The 25,954-nt window shown below is 44.4% G+C and overlaps 1 protein-coding gene across 22 annotated transcripts in view; it reads right to left on the bottom strand.

Annotated features, from left to right (window-relative positions):
* TENM2 (teneurin transmembrane protein 2) overlaps positions 1 to 25,954 on the bottom strand; it is a 1,294,348-nt gene that overhangs the window by 246,408 nt on the left and 1,021,986 nt on the right. For all 22 annotated transcript variants that reach the window (XM_051844425.2, XM_051844426.2, XM_051844423.2 and 19 more), the window contains one exon: positions 9,675 to 9,913. In XM_051844425.2, the coding sequence (XP_051700385.1) occupies positions 9,675 to 9,913 (239 nt within the window). The remainder of the gene's footprint in view (positions 1 to 9,674; positions 9,914 to 25,954) is intronic.

Here is a 25,954-nt window from a genome sequence, read left to right as displayed (position 1 = left end):
ATTTAATAAAGATTTGTTTGATCAGAAAAGGGCTCAGGCAAAAATTCTGTTTGTCTATTCTGAACAATCAACGTATGAATTTTCTATAAAGGAATTTCAGTGGAGAACACACAGAAGTCTAGTTTAAGTCGACCTTAATAGAAACACGTAGGTTTTAGAAGTTTATTTCGGGTCAAGCTTCTGTTGTATGAGGCTATACAGCTAAGCAGAGCTTTTCAGAACGCAAAATACTCTGTGTGGTTCGTGTACACAGACCTAATTCACCACAGAATAGTCTTCTTCTCTACTTGGTGCCTGGTAGTGACTGCTTTCATTTCTCAGCACATCCTCATTTACAGAGAAACAGCCAACAGACTTGCAGATTTATGCCATTATTTGCTTCTTCACCTTGAACTCCAACTAAATTCTGCTACACGTTTGTAATGTGAGTGCCAAGTGGTGGCCGTCTGCCAGACACACACACTTCCCCGTTGCACTCAGCCAGTTCTCTCGATTTCAGGGAATCGCAGATTCCTGCTGGAGGGCTTCAGCGTGCTGCTTACACAGCCCCCCCTCACTGTTCCTCTGCCTAAATGCACGCTAACTCGGAAATGCAATTCAGGAGTGCAGGCAATCACAACATCAGGAAACAGGCACTTCCCTTTACGTGGGGGAACAAGTGGAACTGGGGAATGGGGATTCTGAATACTTGCAAAATAACTTCCATAAATGGCCCAATCCAGATCTGACCTAACCACATTCATTAAGTCAACTGATGTTTATTGACTGCCTATTGAATGCTAGGCAATGCTACTCACTATTCTGGGAATAAAAGGCCCAAGAACCTGGTCCATTGCTCTTCTCAGTGGTTTTAGCCCAGGGTGTGCTAGCTAATATAATAATCACAATAACTCCATTCAGTTGAGCTTTTGTTGTGTACCAGGTACCAAGATGTTCTGCTGATCTTTTTTTTTTTTTTTTGACAGGCAGAGTGGACAGTGAGAGAGAGAGAGAGAGAGAGAAAGGTCTTCCTTTGCCGTTGGTTTACCCTCCAATGGCCGCCGCTGCAGCCGGCGCACCGCGCTGATCCGATGGCAGGAGCCAGGATCCAGGTGCTTTTCCTGGTCTCCCATGGGGTGCAGGGCCCAAGCACCTGGGCCATCCTCCACTGCACTCCCTGGCCATAGCAGAGAGCTGGCCTGGAAGAGGGGCAATCGGGACAGAATCCGGCGCCCCGACCGGGACTAGAACCCGGTGTGCCGGCGCCGCAAGGTGGAGGATTAGCCTATTGAGCCACGGCGCCGGCCTGCTGATCTTAATATTCATTTTTTTAAAGATTTTTATTTATTTATTTTAGAGGTAGAGTTACAGACAGTGAGAGGGAGAGACAGAGAGAAAGCTCTTCCTTCCGTTGGTTCACTCCCCAGATGGCCGCAATGGCTGGAGCTGTGCCGATCCGAAGCCAAGAGCCAGGTGCTTCTTCCCAGTCTCCCATGCAGGTGCACGGGCCTAAGCACTTGGGCCATCCTCCACTGCTTTCCCTGGCCATTGCAGAGAACTGGATTGGAAGAGGGGCAGCTGGGACTAGAACTGGCTCCCATATGGGATGCCGGCACTGCAGGTAGAGGATCAACCTACTGCGCCATGGCGCTGACCCCCTCCCCCCCCTTTTTTTTTTAATGTTTTCACATATCTGAAAGCAGACTCCACTTCATAACTGACGGTGTCTTAGAAGGCATTTGTGACTGTGGTGCTGTCTATTTACAAGGTTTCTACATCAGTCCAGGTAGTCTACGTCCCCTCTCCAAATACACAAAATAAAAATGGTAACTGCCATGAACTCATGCCATGATCTAATTGATGAAATTCTTTCCCCCATAGGGATGCATTCAATAATGGCACTTCTCATAGTGGATGGCGTGATGGCTTTCAGGCAAAGCCATACCTATCATTTCAATGAAGGCTTCAAGCATACTCACAAAGTAGGAATTATTTCTTATTTTTAGATTAAGAAATAAAGGTGCAAAGAGATTAAATGAATAGCCCAGAATCACATGCCTTTTAGGTATGAATTTAGGTCAGAATTAGAATACAGGTCTCTGGTATCTAAGCTCATAAAAGTGCTTTTGATTACATCAAGCTGATTGCCAAGGCAAAGCAAGAGTCTCTGTAGCTGTGTTAGATAACGCAGAACACTTACTTACAGTATATGAAATGCTGAGCTCAAATCCTAAATCACAAACAAGCACAAGTGAACAAAACAAAGACTTAGAAGTGGGAAAGTACAAAGCTTCCTGTGGAAACAAAAAGGTTTGGAGAAATAGCGTCCACACTTCGGGGTCCCCTCAAATAAATAGGGTACATGGAGAAGATAACTATTCACAGCTCCTGACCCATGACTGCTAGAAAAAGAATTTTAACAAGTGTAACAGGGAGGAAATCGAAGACAGAGGCTTGCCTGGGGATTCCAGGGACAGCGGTGGTGAACACGCCACATCCAAGTACCCAACACACACTGAAGGTGCAAGGTCCCCGGGCTAGAAGACAGCTCTGGTATCTTGTAATCTTGGGGGTATGTGGGATTACAACTGTGACTCACTCTTCTCTGGTTATCTATGAAGATGCTCTACTAAGTTTAGACCAAAAGCTGCCTCTTCATTGTCATGCCCACTGTCTGCCCATGAGGGTGGCAGAGGCCAGCGTTGCTGGTTTTCTTGACTTCTGACAGGGGTTTGGGAGGGGAAATCAAATGCATAACCCTACAGAAGCATTTCACATAATCCCAAGTCACACCGGGAGGTGTGCAAAGAGGGCATATTTTTTACTAAAGCAGAGGAACTCATCTGTTCCCAACGTTCATGTACCCACAGGTACGCTTGTTGCCACGTGGCTGCTGGGTGATGGAGATCTAGCTAATGGATGACTTAATTTACCTTCTGTAAATTGACAGGCCCTCTGAAATCAGGTGCAGTTATGAGATGGCGCTGTCAAAGACCTACCAGTGCATGAGCACTGACGGGACTTTTTTTTTTTTTATCAGGTTAAGAGCACATTAGCATATCCATCAGATAAACTGTCTGCTACAAACACTGGAACAGGCAGCACACCTGGGTGCCCTGATGCATTTGTGGTCAGCAGTTTGTTTCTGCTGGACCATTTGGGGCTGGGGAGTTAGTTGGAAATGTTATTGGCCGGACTGTTCAGATTTAATCATTAGCATTTCGCCCATTAGGTAACGGGAGGTAAATACACAACTGGAGCTCATACAGGAAGGCAAGGTGTACCCACCTCTCCGAGTACTCCAAGAGCAGTGAGTTTGAATGCAAGGGACAACACATTTCTAGACAGCGCCCTTGCAAAGGATGCCAGGGGAGTGTACTATTCTCGCCATCTTCTGTCATTTTCTTTATGTTTTCCCTAAACCTGCTCTGTACGGCAAGATGACAATACACAAAATAGCAGCCGAGAACGCAGGCTTCATCAGGAGTCTCAACATATCAATTTTCAAGAGTAGCAACTTTAAACATATGGTAGGCTTTTAGTTTCCATAGAAAATAATCTCTCATTGTTTTCAAAAGAAACTGAAAGCACCCCAAATTACCACACTTTTAACATCCTGACATGTTGATGGCCCGCGTTCTTCGCAGATCAAAGTCGGAGTGGCAGAAGACAGAGCGATGAGCAGCTTACTTAAAACAGAGTGTTTCACATTTGGCAGGAATTACTGTACTGAAAAAAGACAAGGTGACTTTCTAATATATATATGTGTATTTGAGTTTGGCAGAGATGTGAAGAGCTAAAAACTAATTTAGGATGACATAAATGCGCTTATCTTTCTCTCAACCACGTGACAAAGTTGTGCGTTGTAACTCAGGGTGACGGTCTCAGTCCTGTCTCATACTGCAGCGTCATAGTCACTCTCATCTTAGAACTTCAAGGATTATGTGGTTTTAGACAGCAAAGTCACACGTCAGAAGCATCTTTCTCCCCTGGCGTGGGGTGGCCCTGTAAAAACCTTTACACCATTTATGGAAACCTGACCTATTCCAATGTTGGTCTAGGACAGAGAAAGCAATGATATCATTTGATGACCCAGCCTTGTCAAAACTTGTTAGAAAACCTCAACAAAGAATGCATCAAGCGCTGAGTAACTTTCAAAAACAGGCAATGATTTTGCAGAGGCAGTGGGGTAACTGAAAATGCAGGACATGTGAGTACAGGGCAAGATGGCTAGACCATTTCCTCTGCGGGCTGGAACGCCATGTGAAGTGGTCTAGTTAAAATCCATACCATGACAAACAAATTGTTTCCATCCCACAGATTGTTTCTTACTAGTCAGAGAGGAACATGCCTGCTCTATTTTTTTTGGATGGTGCTGTTCATCCCAAATTAAATCACAACATCAGAAAACGTCCAGTGGGCATATGGTTGGACTCTTGGCCAGTTAGGGAGCACATTTTCATAAAGGTGGAGACACTGAGAAGGTGTTTTTAGGAAATGAGGGGAAATAAAACAATGGAGGGGTTGACAACTATCATCTGAGGCCAAATCCACTTGGTTTCCTGTCTTTGCCTGCATGCTACCCAAGGAATGGTTTCACATTTTAAATGGTTTAAAACAAAACACACAGGGGCCGGCACTGTGGCATAGCGGGAAAGGCCACCACCTGCAGTGCCGGCATCCCATATGGGCACCAGTATGAGTCCTGGCTGCTCCACTTCCAATCCAGCTCTCTGCTATGGCCTGGGAAAGCAGTAAAGACGGCCCAAGTACTTTGGCCCCTGCACCCACGTGGGAGACCCAGAAGAAGCTCCTGGCTCCTGGCTTCGGAATCGGCACAGCTCTGGCGGTTGAAGCCAATTGGGGAGCGCACCAGCGAATGGAAGACCTCTCTCTCTCTCTCTTTGCCTCTCCTCTCTGTGAACTCTTTCAAATAAATAATTAAATCTTTAAAATAAAAAAAAAAGGAAAGCAAATCACACAAAGACTATTTTTATAGTACAGGAAAATAGTTCTCAAAGAGATAAACAAATGAAACTCTAAAGAGAAAAATTACATGATGTTCGGATTCAGAGTCCCTAACTGGAGCTTGATGAGCCCATGGACATGTTTGTTTGCTATGCACTGTCTACTGCTACACGCTGAGAAGTTCTGGCAGAGCCTGTGTGTCCTGCAGAGAGAAAAAATTTTACTACCTGGCTTTTGCTTACAACTTCTTCTGACCTCTGTAACAGAAGGTATTTGGGGGAAGCAGAGACATGAAAGACAGATCAGGAGCTGCAGGACAAAGCATCCTTTCCATCCACCACGGCGGTAATGGGTTCCAGAGGGCAAGGAAACAATGACTCTTGCTTGCTAAGGAAGGCAAAACTAGATATGGTGAGTTAATGTTACCAAAGGACTCACTTAGGTTACTTAACGTGAGGATTTTAAACAGTTAGTAGAAAACGGAATCAAAAGGTAAGTTTTTATTGGGCAAAATATTTTAAATTCATTTGTAGTTTTTTTTTATAATATGGATTTTCCATGAGCTTTTTGAAAATTTTTTTTTGTATACATGGGAGTTAAACATTTTTTGCATAAAAATAATCTTAGCTTTTAATTCCATTTTCCATGAACTTTTTGAAGCCCTCTTGTATTTGAGAAATTGAGTAACTTCAATCCTTTTTTTAAAAATTTCTTTTATTTGTATAAAGTGAAAAAATTCCATGTATTTCACATATACAAATGCAAGCTCATAATCATGCTCTACCCTGCCTTCCCTCCTCCTTCCTTTCTAATTTTTTTCTTTTAATTTTTACATTGACATACTTTCAGTTTAATTTATAATCACCAGCTCAACCCTCCAACTACTGTTCCTCAAGAGTATAGACAAGGCCTGTAAACAATGATCAAATCTCAAAATGTCAGTTTCGCTCATATATATTAATTTGTTTTGTACTCTGTATATTAGTTACCACAAATTAGGGAAAACATATGATACTAGTCTTTTGGGGACTGGCTTATTTCACTAAACACAGAGAGGGTTCAAGGGAAAAAACAGAGTGGGCACCAGGGGACCAGAGGCCTCGTCTTGGCGCTGTCACTGGCAGGCCTGGTAAGTTCAGAACCTCTGGGCCTCAGTATCAACACCTGTCACATGATCATATCTGGCAATTTTACTTTCTACTGCAGCACACACTGGCCACTGGGAATATGATTCAAATCAAGTAATTACGTAAAAGTGCTGGAAACATTTCTGTTTCCAGTTCCAAGCAGGTAGAGGGTTCTAACCAGGTATTGCTATAAATACTATGAGAGCAAGACACAGAATGCTTGGAGTACAATGTGAGACATGTAGGAGACTTGAGGTTGATTACGTGATCCAGAAACTTAGGGATACAGAGGGACTTCTGGTGCTGCAGGTCATGAAGGCCTTTGAGCTGCCCAAAGAAGACAGAACAACTCCTGAGACAGAAGCTCTCCTGTGATTCCTGGCCAAACTCTCTAAAACCAGGCCTCCTAGGAGCTGCTTGGGCCAGAGCCTGAGCAAGGCACAGCGTGGCCCCTGGAGGTCCTCGCTGCTTTGCAGAGTGACTCCAGGAGATTTTGTTCACTGGGAGAATTTGGCAGAAGCAGAATCTGACGATAGAAGAGCATATCATGAAAGTTCTCTCACCCTGCTAGTGTGAGCAGGAGCTGGGGGATCTTCCCTGAGTGAGCAGAGCCCCAAGTCTTCCAGTTTGCACAAGGGCTGGCACTCTGTGATCACACCCACCCACATGCCTGGGTCTCTGGGAGAACTTGTCAGGGGCTGAGCTATTCCAAACTGCTCATTTCTGGGCAAGTCTTCTCTGTACGGGTTTGAACATGCGAGGAAGATAATTCGACCTGTTTGTCACAGAGCCTACCAGGCCTGGACTCACTGCCTGTCCATAACCTTTGGAGCTAATGTTTCAATTTCAGGACCTGTCACGGCTTTAGCCAAATGCAGAGTCATGTGCAAACCAGAACGGACTCAGGTCCAGGAGGGCCTTGCTTTTACATTGCCCTCCTGTTCTTCCCTGATCTGTTTTTTTTTTTTTTTGGCAGGGGGAGGGTCATTGGTTGCTCCCATCAGCACTTTCCTCCATGTTTGCAATGCATTCTTTATGCCCCTGCAGCTTGGTAATTAATAATATACCACTTTTTGTCTTCAAAGTGATTTGCACACATTAATTAACCCTCACCGCACTTCAGAGTTTGTGTGTATAAATAAGCATCATGTCCTCACGTTGTCCTTAGGAAACTACGACCCCCAAGGCAGACACCTGTGTCAAGGCCAGGGAGAAAGGGATCGCTGGGGTCAATACCAGCACTTGGGATCCTGACTCCTCACAGCAAATGCAGACTTAGGGTCTTCCCTGGACAGTGGTGGAGGGCAGCCCAGTAGCTCCATGCCCACCGCCATCAACGCTGGCTAAATCGGCCTGTGATATCACTCATTTTCAGTCATAAACTACTTTCCAATACTCTAGAGTCAAAGCATAATCTTACCCAATGCACACATAATAGGAAATGATGGATTATAAACTAATAAACCATCCTAAGATGCTCAGGTCCAGCTTCCAGTAGCCTCCAGACTGAGGATAAATATGTTTCCTAATCCATCATTTACAAGTTACACACCCGATTAAAACATTAAACTCTCACTATACGATTTCCCATTTATATGATCGCCCTTACAGAAAGCTATTATATTTTAACTATCAGGCTCAATAAATCAGGCAGTAGCCATCTATCTCTCTCCTGCAAGTGGAGTAGGAGGCACACTGGGGACTCTATTGGCAGAGGCAGGCACTGCCTCAATTCCTATATCTGGCCTCCCCATGGTGCCCACTGGCCTAGCAGAACATTAAGCCTGAGAAGTGAGCACATGGACCCTCTCTGAAGTTTCTGACACAAAGCCAAATGGTGCAAAGACCCTGAAGGCACATTCAAGTTTCTTGCACAGAGCCTCTGAACAGCTACCTGGGGAAGTACACAAAACTGCTTGCAGACAACACCCCGATTCTGCTGAAGTCGATGAGGGGCAGGCAGATGCCCTGGTCCTTCCCTCAAGTCAATCCATCATTCCATTTTCCAGCCAGAGGTAAGCGGGAAGTAACAATGACCACACATTAGGGGTGCTTGGGTGTCCTGCCTCAGTCCCCATGGAAAGCAGAGGGTTTTGCAAAGCCCCAGATAAACAAAGAAACTGTCCCTGGAGACAGCTAGTTTTCTCAGTTTTGGAGAGCATTCCTGAGAAGTGCAATCGGCAAGGAGTAGAAACATGTATTTTTCCCTATGAAGATAAGCATAGCTATGCAATGGGAAAGAGTGGAAAATTTATGTCAATTTTTGGCTTCTATTCATCTGCCTTGGGCAGGGCCCCAGATCTCTGGGGTGCACAGTCACACTCCTCTGCTATCAGAGAAGCTTAGGTGGAACCAGTTTCTTCTCTGGCCAGCATCATGCTGGCTGTCTGGGGATGAAGGAATTATACAGGCCCCTCACTGCTGAGTGAGAACGAATAGCTGATGTTGGGGGGAAAGGCAAGGCCAGCACAGTTAGGACTGTCCTTCCTTTTTTTTTTTTTTTTAATGGGAAGAGTTTTAGCCTACATGTTGGGACCTGTTTTGGAGTTGGCCTCTTTTAGCTACTGTTTTATAGGTTTGCTTTGCCACTTGCCACAGCCAAATGTGGGTGCTCTGTCATAGCTGCCCTGAAACCAAGCCAAAACTATCAAGTGTTTTTCAAATACACTTTCACAAACATCACCATGTCCTCAGCCTGAGCCAGGAGATCTGCCCGCTGCAAGCTCAGTTGACAAAGCTGCTGCACAAGGGCTCCTGGGTGGAAGCAGGAGCTGCGAGCAGGCTTTGTGTCCAGCCCAGGTTGCTGTATGCACGTGGCTTCTTGCCCTGCAACTCTCAGCATCTGCTGCTTACCATCAGCATGTAGCCACCCCATGGATGCAAACCAACATTTGTGGCATGAGAATAAAGGCAGCCCACCAACTTGACCCACCTGCTTTTGTGGGTCCCACACTAAGTTACCAGGAGCACAGCTGCTGTGGGAGGAGGACCTGATGCAGATGGGAAGATGAGAGTTGAGAGCTGAATGGCAGAGAGGCAAAGGAAAGCATGCGGGCCAACAATGGCACCTGGGAGAACTGATGCTATTCAAAGACCTGGTAGGATGCTCCGCCCCTCTATCCTGTTTCTGTTTCACAGCTCTGAAAATAAACTACCTACCCAGGCTTTCTTTTGAACCCAGCTGCTCTCCTGCACGCTGACCACTATTTGTCTGTTTAGGTTTTGCGTGAGATGAGCCAATGTTGCAAGCATTTCAGAACAGAAACCTGGTTAAAGTTCAATGATGAAGACCAGAGACTACATGGGGAGTGAGGGCTATGTCTGTAAGAATGACAGTTCTCAGCTCAGCTCCAAGAAAGGAGGCTTAATTTGACTTAAGATGAATGTCATTTCGAGTCATGAAGGAGAAACACATCAGATTAAAATGGGCTTGGGGGGGGGGGGCATGAAAATACTCCTATCTATCACTCAGGAATACGTCTTTCAGGAGCCAACAAGCTAACGGCCGGATCACGGAGGAGCTCTCCATTCACAAGTGCACAGCCTCCCCCGCACCTTCTCACCGGCAGGTGAGACAGCAGTCAAGGCTGCCCGACTTACCGATGAAATAGGCCAGCAGGATCGCCAAGAGCAGGGCCGCGGCTATGGCGGACAGGGCGGCGCATTTCCAGCTGCAGTATTTGGAAGGCTTCTTCAGCTTGAAGGCCTTCCTGGAGAAGGTATTCCTGGGCAGCAGGCGTGGTGGCGGCGTGTACACGGTTCCTGAGGTCAAAGGGTACCCTGGAGAGGAGCTGCTGAACAGCGGAGTGCTTCCCGAGGACGTCTTAAAGAGGAAGTGCCTGCAAGGAGAAGGGACAGGGTCAGAACGACCACAAAGCGCATTACTGTATACTTGCACATAGGAATCTAGAGTTCATCTGCCACAACAATCCTGCACCACATTCAAAGCAAATGTGGAAACTGAACTGCTGTCCCTCAGAGTGATGCTAACGATATGATGACGTGAGTTATCATGTATTTATAGCCTACTACTGAGAGGTACTTGAAATATTCTGCCACAACTATTTGCACACTACGTAGTATAATATCCCCATGGGAGAGATCAGAAATTAGGTTTGGAGAATTCAAGCAACTGTTCAGGGACTGAAATCCAGTCCTCTGTGCTCCTCAATATTACCCTAAACTTTCTCCTGACCCTTGCTCTTGTGCCATTTTTGCCTCCCCCGAATCCTCTTTCCTGTTCTGAGACTGCCTCTATGAGTCACGTGTCATGGTGATGTCTTGGAAAATAACCTTTTAAAAATTGACTTCCATAGACAGGAGTGTCAATTGGTAAAGTCAACAACAGGAGTCACTGTGCACTTACTCCTCATGTAGGATCTCTGTCCTTAATGTGCTGTGCATTGAGATTTAATGCTATAACGAGTACTCAAACAATATATTTCACTTTGTGTTTCTATGGGGGTGCAAACTGTTGAAATCTTTACTTAATGCATACTAAACTGATCCTCTGTAAAAAAAAAAAAAAAAAAGAAATTATCAATTCCCAACTTGACTCTCACTGGGATTAAACATGACAATAGGTCTGATCTGATTTCATCATCATTTAAAAAAAATCATCTATTATTTTTGACTTTATGTTTCTGTGTGGGAGCAAACTGTTGAAATCCTTACTTAATGTACACTAAGCTGATCTTCTGTATATTAAGATAATCGAAAATGAATCTTTATGTGAATGGAAGGGGAGAGGGAGTGGGAAAGGGGAGGGTTGTGGGTGGGAGGGACGGTATGGGGGGGAAGCCATTGTAATCCATAAATCGTACTTTGGAAATTTATATTCATTAAATAAAAGTTAAAAAAAAAGAAAATAGTCAAGAGATTAAATAAAAAAAAAATTGACTTCCTTAAGGGACAAAGAGACAAAGAAAGGAGTGGTGTTCCCATTTGCTCGTTCACTTCCCTAATGCCTACAATGGTGACAGCCAAAGCTGAGAGCCAGAAACTCAATCCAGGTCTTCTGCAGGAATGATAGGGACCCAATAACTTCAGCCATTACTGCTGCCTCCTAGGGGGAAACTGGAGTCAGGAGTTAGATCCAGGAACTGAACCTAGGCATTCCGTTATCAGATGTGCGTGTACTAACTGACATCTTAACTGGTGGACCAAACACCTGTCTTTGAAAATATCTTTACCAATCAGTTAAACAAGCTGTCCTTGGTAGCCAGAGCTATGGAGAGATTACACATGTGGAATGGTACAGCAGAGGACAAAGTCCTCTTCAGGGGTCAGGATACTCCACGACATGTCATGGGCCATCAACTCTCTGGTAACTCATTGTTCTCTCTCTTAAACACACATTTATGTGACTTCTAGTGTGACTGGTGACAGCTTGTTTAAAGCAGTGACTCGTCTTCCAGGACATGCACAGCAGAATTAAGGCACAGGTTCAGTGGAATCTAGAGCAGCCAGCAGCAGCAGGCTAGAAACAATGACTTACATTGTGCTTTGCACATCTTTACATTGCCAGTACCCAACTCAAAGGCCGGCACGCAAGGGAGACTCTAACAAGTGAATAGCATTCTCTCACTACTCTGTAGTCCTACTCCACTAAAATTCTAGGGTGTCAACACGTTATCACAGCTGCTTCTTTTTTCACATCTCTGCAACTTTATTGACCACCACAGTGAGTCAGATGAAATGCTATTTTATTTGCCCCTCCACCTCACATCAGTCCTACCAAGTAGGTACCATTAGTACTCCAGTTTTGCAGAAAGGAACACTGAAGTTCAGAGTTAGCAAGCAGTGTCCATGGGGCTCAAACTCCAACCAGACTGACTACACCGCACTGCCCGTGCAGCTGGAGGTTAGCAGTCTTTCCTAGTGGGATGCTAAGGCAGGATGACTGTCACTGCGAATGTTTGTATCTTGGCTACTTCCAGATAAAACCTTGAGAGTACTTTAATCCTTGACAGAGATCAAATGAGCCTGATGTGACTGACAACTATGTCAAAGGCTATTCCTGTTCTTGCCCATCCAACAAAACCTAGGCAACTCCTACTCACCTGCCAATTGCCTATCCGTGAAACCTGTTCTACCACCCTCCCATCACTTTGTACACTTGCAAATCGATTTCCCCCCTTGGAGATACATGAAAGGTAACCTCAAAAAGTTCATGGAAAATGAAATTAAAAAATAAATTTATTTTGATAGTAAAATTTTTGAAAGCCATGCATCTGAGAGGTCTTCAAACAGTTCGTGAAAATATGTACTAGAAAAAAAAAATCTATGGATTTCACATTTTTTTAAAAAAAAGATTTATTTATTTATTTGAAAGGCAGAGCAACAAAGAAAGAGGAAGAGACAGAGAGAGATCTTCCATCTGCTGGTCAAGTCCCCAGCAGCCACAATAGCCAAGTCTGGGCCAGGTCAACACCAGGAGCCAGCAACTCCATCCAGGTCTCCCACATGGGTGGCAGGGGCCCAAGGATGAGGTCTATCTTCTACTGCCTTCCCAGGAACATTAGCAGGAAGCTGGATTGGAAGTGCAGTAGCTGGGACTTCAACCAGCACTGTGACATGGCACAGCAGCTTAACCACCTGTACCACAATGCTGCCCACCCAATTCTTTATGTACCAAAATAAGTAACTTTTAAGTCAATTTTCTCAAGTACCCTGTATACACTAACATGTATATATAATATATACACGTATATATACATACACATATATACGTATATATACATGTTTTATGTCTGTGTGTATCCATGTATATATAATTTTCTTAATGCACCTGACTCCCACCAGAATGTGAACCCTTGTACACGAGACAGTGGCAGATATTGCCATTGATATTCATCACAGTGTAAAGACCAGAGCCTGAATCAGTTACACTTGTGGACGCATTACACAAATTGAATACAGGAATGTTTTGGCAACATGAGAGCAACAAGATGAATATTAAGAAGTTAAATCCGGCTCTAATGTTATTTTTAACACACTCATTTGTGAGAAACAACACAAGGATATGATTATTCTCTTACATATGGGATTGCTTCCTGGCTTCCTAAAATCATACATACCCTCCAGAGGATTTTCCACATGTACTTCTAAAAAGGAAGTCATGTCATATCCCATGTCATGCTCCCCCCCGCCCCCAACCTGTTTACCAATAATGGCTTCCAGCAACATTCAGAATAGTATCAGGAGTGTGTCTCAGGGTCCACCGCACTGCACGGTTTGCTATCTGCTCTACCGTATTTATGCTTCCTCACTCCCCCGTAACTCTGTCCTCTTGCTAGCCTTCATCGTATCTCACTTCCTGCCGCAGGGCCTTGGCATCACTAGCCCTGCTGTCTGGAAGTACCACAGCTTGTTCCTTTGATGATGTGACTCTCTGCCCCGACTGTCTCAGAGACAGCTTCTCTGAACACCTTCATTGTCTGTTTCTCTCTGTAATTATTTTTCTTCATTATCTGTATACTTACTGGGGGTATTACTTATTGTCTGAATTCACCATTAGAACTGGAGTTTTACAAAGTTTAAAATATTCAAGGATCTCCTTAGATGTCGTCTAGCTCTATCTCCTAACTACTGGAAGAAAGCCTGCATGTAGGTATTAGACCTAACTTGGTGAAATGAATGGCCTGTAACCCTTTGCAAACTACTTAATGCTAAAAGCACTGTGAGTATTTTTTGTTTTAAAATTAAAATTAAAATTTCATCTGCCCTGTCAACTCCTGTTTTCCCAACAGGTTTACCAGTTTGCCTGTAGGCAAGGGTCTGCGCACACAAGGACAGATCCCCACATAGTTTCCAAGGCCGGATTAAGCCTTACAGCCTGTATCTCTCATGGAGTCTGTGGCGAGAGCTGCTCAGTGCAATTCAGACAGCTGTCTCCTCTGTTCTCTCTCATTTTTGGTGCTTATATTGATTAAACAAAAACACTGAAGATATGAAGAACTCTGCTTCTCCCATGTAGAATTTTTCCCTGGTTGTTACTCATCTTTAGAAATATAAGTCAGCAAACAACAAAAGCAGGATTCTAAAGAAGCTGTCATTGGACTGTGTCCCACAAACACCTCCTGTAGCATCACTCGGGGCACCGTGAAAAAGTCCAAATTTCCAGGTGCCATGCAGACCCAAGGATAGTGTCTGGGTGCCTATCACTGAAGAAGTGCCCTAGGTGATTCTAAAGTCTGCTACTGTTTAGGAAACTCTGTCCTTGCTGTTTTTGCACCTTCCAAATGTATCTGGCTTGCAAAGAACATGGTAGATTGTCAACAGATAAATTTTAAAAATGCAAGTTTTGAATGTGGCTATCTCTAGGATAAAACATCCTGAAGTCTACAACTTACTTTCAAATGATTCAGCAAAAAGATGTCTATCTCTAGCAAACAATCTCTATACAGATAGATAAGGCAAATGTAACAAAATGATAGCAACTGATGAAACTATACATGGTGCTCTTCTTCCAACTTTCCTGATGTTTGAAAAGTCTTGTAAAAAAAAAAAGGAGCTGGAAACATCCAAGTTTTGATGCATTTGAAGACTACAGTCACATTCCACGGGAAAATAAAACAAAACAAAGCAAGACTCCCGAGGTAACGGTCAGGCCAGATGGTCACGGAGAGCACCAAGAAGGCTCGGAAGGCTTCTGGTTTCTCCCTCAACCAGCTATTAAGACAGCTTTTCCCCTCAGGGGCCAGCTCAGTGTGTTCTGATGAATCATTTGTGATGCCCCAACTGAACTCCTTCCCAGCAGTTGGCCATGGAAGGAGCTCAGCTCAGGACTCCAGGCATCAGCAAAAATGTGTAGTTTCCAAATACACTTGACATTTTTCAAGCACAACTCAATTGCTCTCAGAACTGGCCACTTGTGCCTCGGAAAGGAAAGGCAAAAGAGGGGCCCCCAAAGTGCTGTCCTTGGAGCTTGCTAACACTCTAAGAACCAGAGAAAACCAGTCCTTGATGTCTCACAGAAAAATCAAAGAGCAGCACGTGCACTTCTTTGGCTTCCTACCCACTTGGAGGTCAGGGGGGATGGGGATGGGGGGGTGGGAGGGGGTGCGGCAGTCCCAGCACCCAGCATTGTGCAGGGCATAGTGAGAGTAGCAAAGGCTGAGGGGCTGATGGTCCCTCCCTCTGCTCAGCACTGTCCCCTGGGTCCTAGTGATTTCTTCAGGATGCAGTGGTCGCTGCTTCATCTGCAGCTATCAGTCTTTCTGGGTAAATGCCATCACTTTTCCTCATGTGAAAACACAACCATTTAATAAAAACTGAGAGTGTAGACCTACCATCCCATGCACTTTACTTGACAGCAAATTAAAGGCAGAATTTCAGGAAGCCAGGCTTCTGCTACAAACTGGCTTGGAAAATCGAGGGCATACATTTTCTCGGATTAAACAACCAGGGGTGACTTTAAAAGAAGTCAGAGAGAGAGAAAAAGCAGACATTGCATCTAAGCAAGAGTGCCTCCCCTCCCCCCAGGTCAATCTGTGCTCTGTTCGGATGCTACAGAAGGGGCGTGGCTAACGCAGAGTGAACGCTTGTAACAGCTGTGGCTCTGGGACAACAGACACATTCCTGGCCTCCCCTAAGTGGCCTCTGAGGGTCCTTAAACTACCTGAGGTCCCCGTGGTAGATTTCTTTTTGTTAGTAAATTACAAGGAAACTTAGTCATTACTCCTAAACCCTATCAAAGAAGCAAGCAAACAAATGCATAACATCCCTTCACACCAAGTATGACTGTTCATCTTGCAGCTGACCAGTGGGATCCTCAGAGGCGGTCTCCCTTATTTTCTAGGCTGTGCTTTTATGCACAGGGGGAAATCCTGGCAGATTTTTGGTGAGACAGAAACTGTACTGCCCGAATTAATGGTGCTGCCTCTGCTCCAAGGTCAAGGCTTCTGCTTTCTCTCCCGCTCTGCATCCCGCTATCTTATCACAGTGCACCATTCAGCTAACCAGGATAACGAATGGCGAATGGTGCGGGGTGTGCTGTGGCGTGTTGTTCTCCTCACATGAAGATTGTGGCTGCAAACAGTCATCTTGAAACCCAGAAGTCGTGAATGTTCTCCCTGCACACTATGTGCAAAGACCGCGCTCTGGTTCTCGGGGACAGCAGGCGTCCACTGAGGCGCCCCTGAGAAAACCGACCTCCTCAGTAAGATAAACGCACCATCTTCAGAGGAGCAGATGAAAACAGTGAAATATAGTTCACTCATACCCCTAATATTTTAAATATCAAACAAGCAGTGGCTGAAAGTTGCTAAAAAGTGAGAGGAAGGATAGAGACGGAATGGGAGTGGGGGCGTGGTGCTCAGTGAGCGCGATCAGGTGAGCCTTAGAGAACTGGAGATTTCATCACATTCCACTGGTTCTGGCCATGCCCTTCGAAGCGTCAGGTTTATGGTCTCTAAAGGAGTAGGTTTAATAAAGAGGCAGCACATAAAGGGTACTGTAGCATGTAAAGTTACTGTAATTAGGTTTTCAGGAGTTATAATAAAACACTGTGCTGGAGAGAGGTTAAACAACCACCACGCACTCTGGCACCATTATACCTTGCAACACGAGAAGGAACAGTGGCTGTCCAGGGAAGAATTGACAGGTAGGCTTCGGAGACAGGGACACAGATGTGGGGCATGGAGAGAAAGAGAAAGAGAGAGAGAGAGAGAAGAGAGATAGAAAAGAGAGAGAGAGAGAGAGAGAGAGAAGGAAACAGTGAAGTTGAAAGGTAATGTAGCATACTGTACTGCTCAGCTATTGCAGAAGAATTAAGTAATCTCCTTTTTTAAAATTTCCATTCAGGGACAGGGACAGAGAGAGAGAGAGAGAGAGAGAAGAGAATGAATATGAGAAGAATGACCTTCCATCCACTGGTTCATCTCCCAAACGTCCACTACTGTCATGATGAAGCCAGGGACTCAGTCCAGATCTCTCATGTGGCAGGGACACAATTATTTGAGAATACCCACATTGCATCCCAGGGTCCATGTTAGCAGGAAGCTGGAGTTAGAAGCCAGAGCTGGGAAATGAATTCAGATACTTCCATGTGGGATCTGGGTATCTTAACTGCTAGGCTAAACACTCCAAAACTAGGAAATCATTTTAAGTGTTCTGACTTTTCCTGTTTGCCAATCTAAAATGCCCATATTATTAAAATAATCAAGTATTTACACTCAAAATATAGAAAGCAAAAGCTCCTAAACTCTTGGGAGATAACCTGGTAAACATTTGATATTTATACTGAGGCAGTTTGAAATCTGGATTCTGGACTCAGACAACCAGGGTCTGGAGCCTGTCACTTCTCCTTAATGCCTGTGTGATCTTGATTTAACTGCACTAGGAGGTTGGGAATGCTCTTATCTACTTTCTGGGCCTGTAAGGGGGAACTGGGTGAATTTATTCATGTGATTTGCTCAACAAGAAGACTGACACCAGTGAATTCTGGCATCAGTGAAGTTCTGAGTCAATCGCATGAGGGCAGGAGTCACATGTATCTTGCTCTTTACCAAATTTCCTTGACCTAGGATGGTGCTCAGCCCTTTCAAATATTTGCTGAATGAATGAGTTCTAACTAGCATAGTAACTGGAGCATTGTAGGGACCCAAGCCCCCTTACATAATGAATAGGATTCATTCATCGTTAGTACAACGAATAGGATTAGAGATATTATTAACGTGTTCGCTTTCTTCTTCCAGTTGGGAATTAATGCTTGGGTTGGGAAGTGAATGACTGCTTTCAAAATAAACTTCAAAAATTACAAAAAAAATTTGCTACTGCCTAAATTTAAAAAGCAAGAAATCAATAATCCCAATTAGTATAGTTAAAAGTCTATTTCATATCACAGTTTCCTAAGCCTAGACTCAAACTGATTTTGACTCAATGAAAAATGGGCTTTCAAGGTTTCTTTTCCTTGAACCTTTCAGCTCAAGAGGGGACTGTCACTACATTTGCATATGCCATGAACAACAGGAAAATCCTCTATTTTGCCCTCTTCAAAATTTGCAGCGGTACCAAAAATACTCACAGCTGGAATAATTAGCAACTCAATTTATTGCCTTCCGTTTTCCAAATAGAATCTTCAACTCTTGATATTTAAATAGTGTCAAACTGTGATACAACGTAGCATTTTTCATGGTAAAAGTTTTTTTTTTCCTCTATGAAATGATACACTGCTCAGTGTGACAAGCTAGGTCTCTCGAGGTCATAAAAGAAACCTGGGGTTTTGTAGGCAAATCCATTTCAGCATCTTTGAGATGAGATGAGAGATCTTTTTTTTTTCCCCCTGGAGTTGTTAACTTGTTGACTTTTTCAAGTTAATTGGCAAGAGTCTTGATCTAGCTGAGAGAAAAAACAAAGACTTCTGACTGTGACTTCAAACTTGACCTTGAATTCACCATATATTGCACTATGGGAGTGCAGGGACAGTCACTTCTGATGGGCTTGCATTTCTGTCCACTGGCCGACAGGATCTGATGAAGAAAGAAGGCACACCACCCATACAATCAATGAGGAGAATGCATTCTCCCTTCGTGTTTATTGCCTGCACCATTCAGAGTCAAAAAACATTCTAGCCGGAAGGAACCTCAGGGTAAGTTCCTTTATCATGTCCTGCTTCATCCAGTGTGTTTGCTGTCTTTCTAGTCCAATGACAATGGGAAGCCCTGTATTTTTTGCTTCCTAATATCTTCCACTCTTTGTAGCAGATGCTCAGAAATGTCTGCTGAAGGAAACACAAATTATGGTAGAGTGGAAAATGCATGGCTTTGGGTCCAGGCACACCTGGACTCACATCTCAACTCCAGTAGGAACTGCATGATGCTGAAAGTGTCAACTAATCTCTAGAGGCTTCAGATGTCACCTTTAAAAAAGGAGGTGGCAAACCATACCCATACTGCAGAACTCTTGAAAGAGATCATGAATAGAGTCTATTACCATAGAAACTGGCCTCCAGGAGGGGTTTAATACCTGTGTGGATCGCACTGCTTCCACCTCTGCAATGAACAGGACATCTAAAATATGAAGTCAGTGATCAACCAGCATTTAATGAGCACAGACCAAGTATTACATGGTGCTAGATGCTTTAAATACAATAGTAAGTCCATATCCTCCTGGAAAATTCTTAATTGGAGAAACAAATCAATAAAACTCACATCCAGTTAAACTGATACTTGAAATAACTGCAAAACATGGAAGGGCCATGGAATAAACAGGGAATAAGATAAAGGACATGTGGGACTACATTAGCACAGTCATTCCTTTCTGAGAAGATGATCAGTAAGGGGAGGCTAAAAAGCAGTTACCAACACAAAGATGGGCGAAAAGAGTATTTCAGGCAGAGGCAAGAGATATGCAAAGGCTCTGAGATGGGAAGACCTAAATTTTGAGGATATGGAAGAAAGAGAGTATGACCAGAGCACAGTGATCCAGGGGCTAGGACAGGGAGAAGAGGTAGGCATGATGAGGAGTACATTACGCAGGACTTTGAAGTCATGAATTTTAGAGCAAGTACAAATGGCTTTAACTATACCTTCTCTTTGAGCTAAGGAGGCAGTTAGGAATATTCCATCTGAAAGTGACTAGGGTAGAAGAGACTCACAGGGAATTAGTCCAGCCCCCTTGATAAGAATGTGTGACCATCTTTGATCTCTGTCTTGAAGGTTTCATCTTTTCTCCAGAATATTCTATCCACCCCTCAATATTGTACCTACTGCTCTACCTGCATTTGGATATAGTTAGGCTACTGAAGTTGAGCATGACTAACACACAACTCCTCATTTCCACTGCAAGCTTTCCTTCTCTTCCAGGCTTCCATGTGGGGGGGGGGGGACCAAAAAACAAAAAACAACACAACCCATCCCTCATCCAGTTGTGCAGGAGCTATCCAAGGAGGCACATGCTGTGTGAAGAAATCTGCCAGAACCAATTTGTTAGAAAGCTCTTGGCAACAGCACCTGGGAGTGTGTCAAGGAAGCAGACTGGGCTGTGGTACTCTAGTTAAGGAGTCTTGGTCCATCTCCCAGGGAGCTTTGGAGCTGGGATGGATGCAGTGTTGTTCCAAATGGACTGAGAAGTCTGGTCTGTCACACACTTGCATGGACCCAGTCACTGATATTGGTTGTTCCCAAGGGAGTTGCCATGGGACCAGCTCTCTTCAGCCAAGGTGAAGATTCTACTCAGCGATGCCAAGCACTGTGCTGTCTCCCCTCCCCTCTTCGGATGTGTATGTTCAGGCATTAGTTTTCGCCATCTCTGGACTTGCTTCTTGGTTGTAACTGGGAGCTCAGAGATAATCTTCCTATAAGTATGGAAGAATTTTTGATAAATGTACTGGCTCTTTATTTACTACTTCTCTGCCCACCTACAGAACAGTTTATCTTCCTAGGTTTAGTATCTCTGCAAACATGAAGATTTCATGTGCACTTTCTCTTCCAAATCACTTAAGAGAATATGATCAGAGTGGATTTCATTTGTGAAAAATTCTGTTTACCTTCTTCCACTCACAGAAGCATCTATTTAGCTTTCTCTTTTAGTCCGTGCCTCTGCAATAAAGCAGTTCTACCTGAAACACCTTCACTTTCTTATTTTTGGTACTTCACTGACTTTGCAGGCCCTGAGTTGTACTGACCATGAGGTTAAATGGGGACCCCACTGACGTCTTTCAGACACTAACATATTACATGCTTGGATTCGTGTACTTGGTGTTGTGACTTCAGAGGTAACCATTTGAAGGTAGGCTTAGGGAACGCTTTTCCTTGCATGTTTCTTAGAAAAGATTGGGGAAAGAGACCGATTCTCTAGCTTAGCAATATTGCTGTGTCTCTCTCGAACAGATCTTTCACACTGAGGGTGCCACATTGATTTTGTAGCTGCTTCTTTCTAATTCACTAGTAAGTTTTTCAAAATTTGGGGTGAAATTCACATAATCTAGAATGAACTGTTTCAAAGTATACAGTTCAGCACCAGCATTAGCATATTCACAGTACAAGGGCTGCGTTTCCAGCTCCAACACAGTCTCATCATCTCCCCCCAGTACTCCATACCCATTGAGCAGTAACCGCCTCTCCCCTCATTGGCCACCCTTAGCTCATGGCAACCACTGATGTGGATTCTGCCACCTCGGATTTGCCTATTACCGATGTTTCCTGTAAATGGGCTCATGTAATATGTGATCTCTTCTGTCTGGCTTTTTCTCACTTAGCAAAATATTTTCAAGTTCGCTTTCACTGTAGCATGGATCAGGACTTCATTCTTTTTTATGGTTGGATATAATTTCATTGTACACAGGTAGCACTTTTTGTTTATTCATTCATTCACCGAGGGACATCTGGGTCGTTTCTACCTTCTAGCTATTGTGAACAGAGCTACTATGAAGGTTTGTGTGCAAGTATTTGAATACCTGTTTTCAATTCTTGTGGGGATCTACCTAGGAGGGGAATTGCTGAATCATATGGTAATTCTATGTTTAATTTTTTTCAGAATCACTAGCTGTATTCTAACATAAAAAATGAGCATCAACAGTGAACTCCTCTACAGATCAATTTTAGCTGGCACTAAACATGTTTTTTTTTTCAGTCTCCTTGCATCCTACCCATGTCCCGAGTTTGTTTTTGAAAACTTCATGAATTGCGGAAGACAATAAGCACCACCAAAGATCCAGGTAGCAGCATGAGCAGCGTAAAAATATTTCACACATTAAAAAATGTTTAAACACACCCAAGTCAGCAGGCTCTCATTTCAGGAAAGAGGTTATTGTGAGAGCCTAGTAGGGTTTCCAGTCTAAGAAAGCCACCCATCTGTGACACTGTTATAAAAAAGGATTTACTGTGAACACATACTCTGAGCACTATATTATAACAGTAGCTGTTCAGCAGGTCCACGTATTGCCAAGCCTGATGAATGAGTCCATTCGGGGATGGATGAATTTCAAAGTTTAGACTGAGGGAAAGATTATGCTTTATTTTAGAAAGCAAAATCACAAAGTCCTTCCTAGCACAAGTTTGAAGAAATTCTGGGATTCATAATTCTATCATAAGATCAGAGAGGATCTAACAATCACATCTCAAAATGTGTCCTTGGATCACCAAATGTATTTGTATGTTACCAACTTCATGGAAAAAGTTCCATGATATGTGGGAAACAGAGTAGACAAAACTAAGGAGACGACTACAGGTCTTTACATACCCTTAATATTGAAGTGTCCTAAATATCTCAGTAGTCTATGATATTTATCATTCCACTTACTTATTTGACCACATGTTTTATACCAGTCCCCTCTTCCTAGTATGAAACTGGTGTTTCATGCTATTCTTCACTTGAGAAATGAAGTTCTAAAGTATCTGCTTCTATTTCCTAACACTTAACACTATGGCTCAGGAAGAAATGAAAAACCAACTGAAAAAATAATGATGGTTTCAAAGCTTTTTTTTTGGTATGTTCTCGAGGCCCCTTAGTGGAGGAAGAAGGAAGGGAAGGAAGGAGAGAAGAAGGAAGGCATCTCTATGCTGTAAAAATTCAAAGGGAAAGGGTGGGCATTTGGTACACTGGTTAGGATACCACCCGAGGACACCTGCATCCTACATTGGAACACCTGGTTTGAGGCCTGGCACCTTTGTTTCTGATCCAGCTTCTAGCTGATGTACAGCCTGGGAGGCAGCAGATGGTAACTCAAGTCTCTGGGTTCCTGCCACCCACATGAGATTCCCAGATCAAGTTTGGGCTCCTAGCTTTTGCCAGATCCAGCCTTAACTGCTGCTGGTATTTGGGGAGTGAATTAGCAGGGGATGGGAGATCTCTGTCTCTGCCTTTCAAATAAAGTGAAAATAATTAAAGCAAAACTAAGAAAAAAAGACAATTAAGGAGGGGGCAGCTTAAAGTCTGCCTGCCTTCAAACTTAAGTTGAAATTTAATTGCAACTGCAACAATATTAGGAGGCAGGACCTTTAAGGGGGTGATAAGGTCGTGAGGGCTCTGACCTCACGAATGGATTAACGCCACTGTGGTGGGTCGGGTTTCTTCTAAAAGGACCAGGTCAGGCCCCTTTCGCCTTTCTCTCTCTCAACTTCTCCTTGGCCTCCCGACCCAGGCTGATGAAGCAGGAAGTCCCTCATCAGATGCCAGGCCCTCACTCATGGACTTTCCACCTCACAGAACCACGGAGCCACCAAGTTTCTGTGTATTATCAATCACGCAGTCTCTGCTGTGCTGTTACAGTGCACACACACCAAGCCAGCTACCAATTAACTAACTCATCAAAGCTGTCCTAGGCACAGGGATTATCAGAGGTGAAAGGAAACAAAAGAAAACGGCCTTTCACTTCTTTGTATCATAGACCTGCTTCTTCCACGCCAGCAGTGTGCACACACTCCCAGCATTTAAGTTTGGGGAATAGTTGGTGCTTTTATAACCCTCCCACAAAACATGGTTATCTTTAACTCGATTTATTTTCCCATTTGAATTTCCATCGGGCCCTTAAGCTATCAGCATATTTATTTCTTATATGTGTAACATCCATAGGTACAATATTTTCTTCTTATTTAACCCTCTTCATGAAATGATATAAGAGCTCTTCAGGGATATTAATTAAGCTTTATAGCAACCCCTGTGACACGTCTGCCTGCCGACATATATCTGTGAGACACTCAGAAATTAGTGCTTTGCAGAAGTGTGCCATTTAAGTGTGTTTGTAGGCCAGCCACATACCCACTGACAATGCTCAGAACAGACTCATACGTTTCAGTCGTCAAAAAAAAAAAAAAACCATTAAAAGAGGCAACCTTCATTTAGCATCAACACGTAAATATGGCGATGGCACTTAATATCCGCTCAAGCACATCCTGCAGCATCCCTGTCACAAAACAAGTCCCAGGGAGGCAGGCTCTGGAAACCCGGCTCCCTTGAAAGGTTCCCGCTTTCTTAAATGCTGGGTTTCCGAGGGCCCCAGGCAAGACTTCTTAAAAATGCAAGTGTCAAGGAAAACTGTCATGCATGTTTGCCTTCAGTACCCAGGAAGCTTGTCACTGCCATCTTGGAAGTCTTGACGAAGATGAGGTTGGACATGCTGAGGCATGGCAAATTGAAAACCGCCTGACAGGGAGGTGGTGTGTTAGACTAAAAGGCAGGTGCCCGCCTTCAGGCATTTTCTTTGCAAGTGGCAGAATTAAACAAAACCTAAAGGCGAGTCTGGTGGGGGCAGCAGCCTTTGCACACATCTCAAAGGCTTGGACTTCAACCGGGGTCCTGTCTGAGGAATAGGCTTTGCTTGACAAGAGGGTAAGTGTTTCTGCGGTGCAAAGCAAAGCGAGGTCTGCATTTCTGTGGAGGGAGGTGAGGAAGAGGGGCTAGAGTTGTGACAGGGAAGGGAGGAGCAGAGGAGGAGGGAAGCTGCGGTCAAGGGAAGCCTAGGACAACACCAGCTGATTGTAGGACGGCCATGAATAGGAAGGCGTCGGCAGCAGGTGGCTCCAGAGCCTTGCTGCTGTGCTTCTCTGCTGTGCATCCTTAGGAAAAATGCCTTGGTGTTGCTAAACCTTAGTTTCCTTAAGTGAAAGTGGTGAGAACGACCAAACTTATTCCTTTGGGATACTGCATGGATTCAGTGAGGGGCTCAGCACACGTTTAACACTTAAGACCACTAATGACTGCTGAGTTAGAAGGGAAAGTATCAACGACACCCACGAACTGCCTACTTAAGCACAGCGTTCTCTTTCTTTTCCTGTGGCCCCCTTCTGGCCTTCCTTCCTTCCAGCCTTCCTCCATCCCTCCTTCCCTCTGGCTTTCCAAAACTAGGGGATCCCTTGGTAAAACACAAGGAACTTTGAGTTCTTCCTTTTCTGGGCTGTCAACCAAGGTCTTTCCACCCTCTTTCCGGCAGATGTGACTGTAACACATCTGTTCGTTCATCTTTCTGAGAATGTTGCCCATTCCACACAGAACAAACCCCGGGGTGACTGACTCAAGGATGTCCCGAACATGGGCCATGGGCCCACTGCAGCTCTGTCCCTTGAGTCCCAGCCCATCGGTGCACGGTGCTTGCACACGTTTGCTTTCCTCGCCCTTTCTTATTCTCTTGCCTCTGCTCTGGGTGTCTTCTGACAGGGTAATGCTCAGTGTTGCATCAAGATGGGAATCAGGTGCTGTTCCCAGCTGCCAGGCTTCCCTGACACGTTAAGTATAGGTGCTTCCCTCCACCAACCACCTCATCCTCCCCAGTAGCTTCTGAGCTTATGTCCATCTTACTACAGCCTTTGTTGTTATCTACCATCAGCTGTGCTGCCTGGATCTCACCAGACACCAGTCCCCAGCTGACAAGGGCGGTGCCTTTTGCATCCATTCCCTCACCGTGTGGCTCCCCCATGAGTAGGAGCTCCACAAACGTGGGCTGAAGTCCTATGAACGCAGCTGGTAATGAGATTACCAAGAGGAGGTGGGAAATACAAAAATTCGTATTTAGCATAAAGTCGGGTTTTAGATAAAGGAACTACCTCGGTTTGGCCTGAGGGTCTCTTATTGACAGAGCCCTCACATACTCATTTGACAAAAGAGTCCGTCTTCCTAGCTGCATTTCCAAGCCCTTGATCACATATTCTCCCATAATCGTTAGAACAATAAGAGTGCTGTAGTTGTCATTTCTCTGGGGGGCTCGGGGACTTGACTAAGTCATCTTCCACACTGAGAACATCCCCGTCGGGTAGATCGAGGCAAGGCAGATGGAGAGAAGAGGCAAATTTAAACAGTGCCAAATTAATAACGAGCAAACCAGAGGCAGCCCAGGTGAGGCGTCTGGAATCACATAGCCCACACGGCAGCGCAGACTGGGACTAAAGAGAAAGGGCCCTACAGCTAGAAACTGGGGAGCCAAGTGAGTCAGATTTACCCCA

Source organism: Oryctolagus cuniculus, chromosome 6 (genome assembly GCF_964237555.1).
Source record: "Oryctolagus cuniculus chromosome 6, mOryCun1.1, whole genome shotgun sequence".
Taxonomy (NCBI): domain Eukaryota; kingdom Metazoa; phylum Chordata; class Mammalia; order Lagomorpha; family Leporidae; genus Oryctolagus; species Oryctolagus cuniculus.
This window is presented reverse-complemented; position numbering and strand designations above follow the sequence as displayed.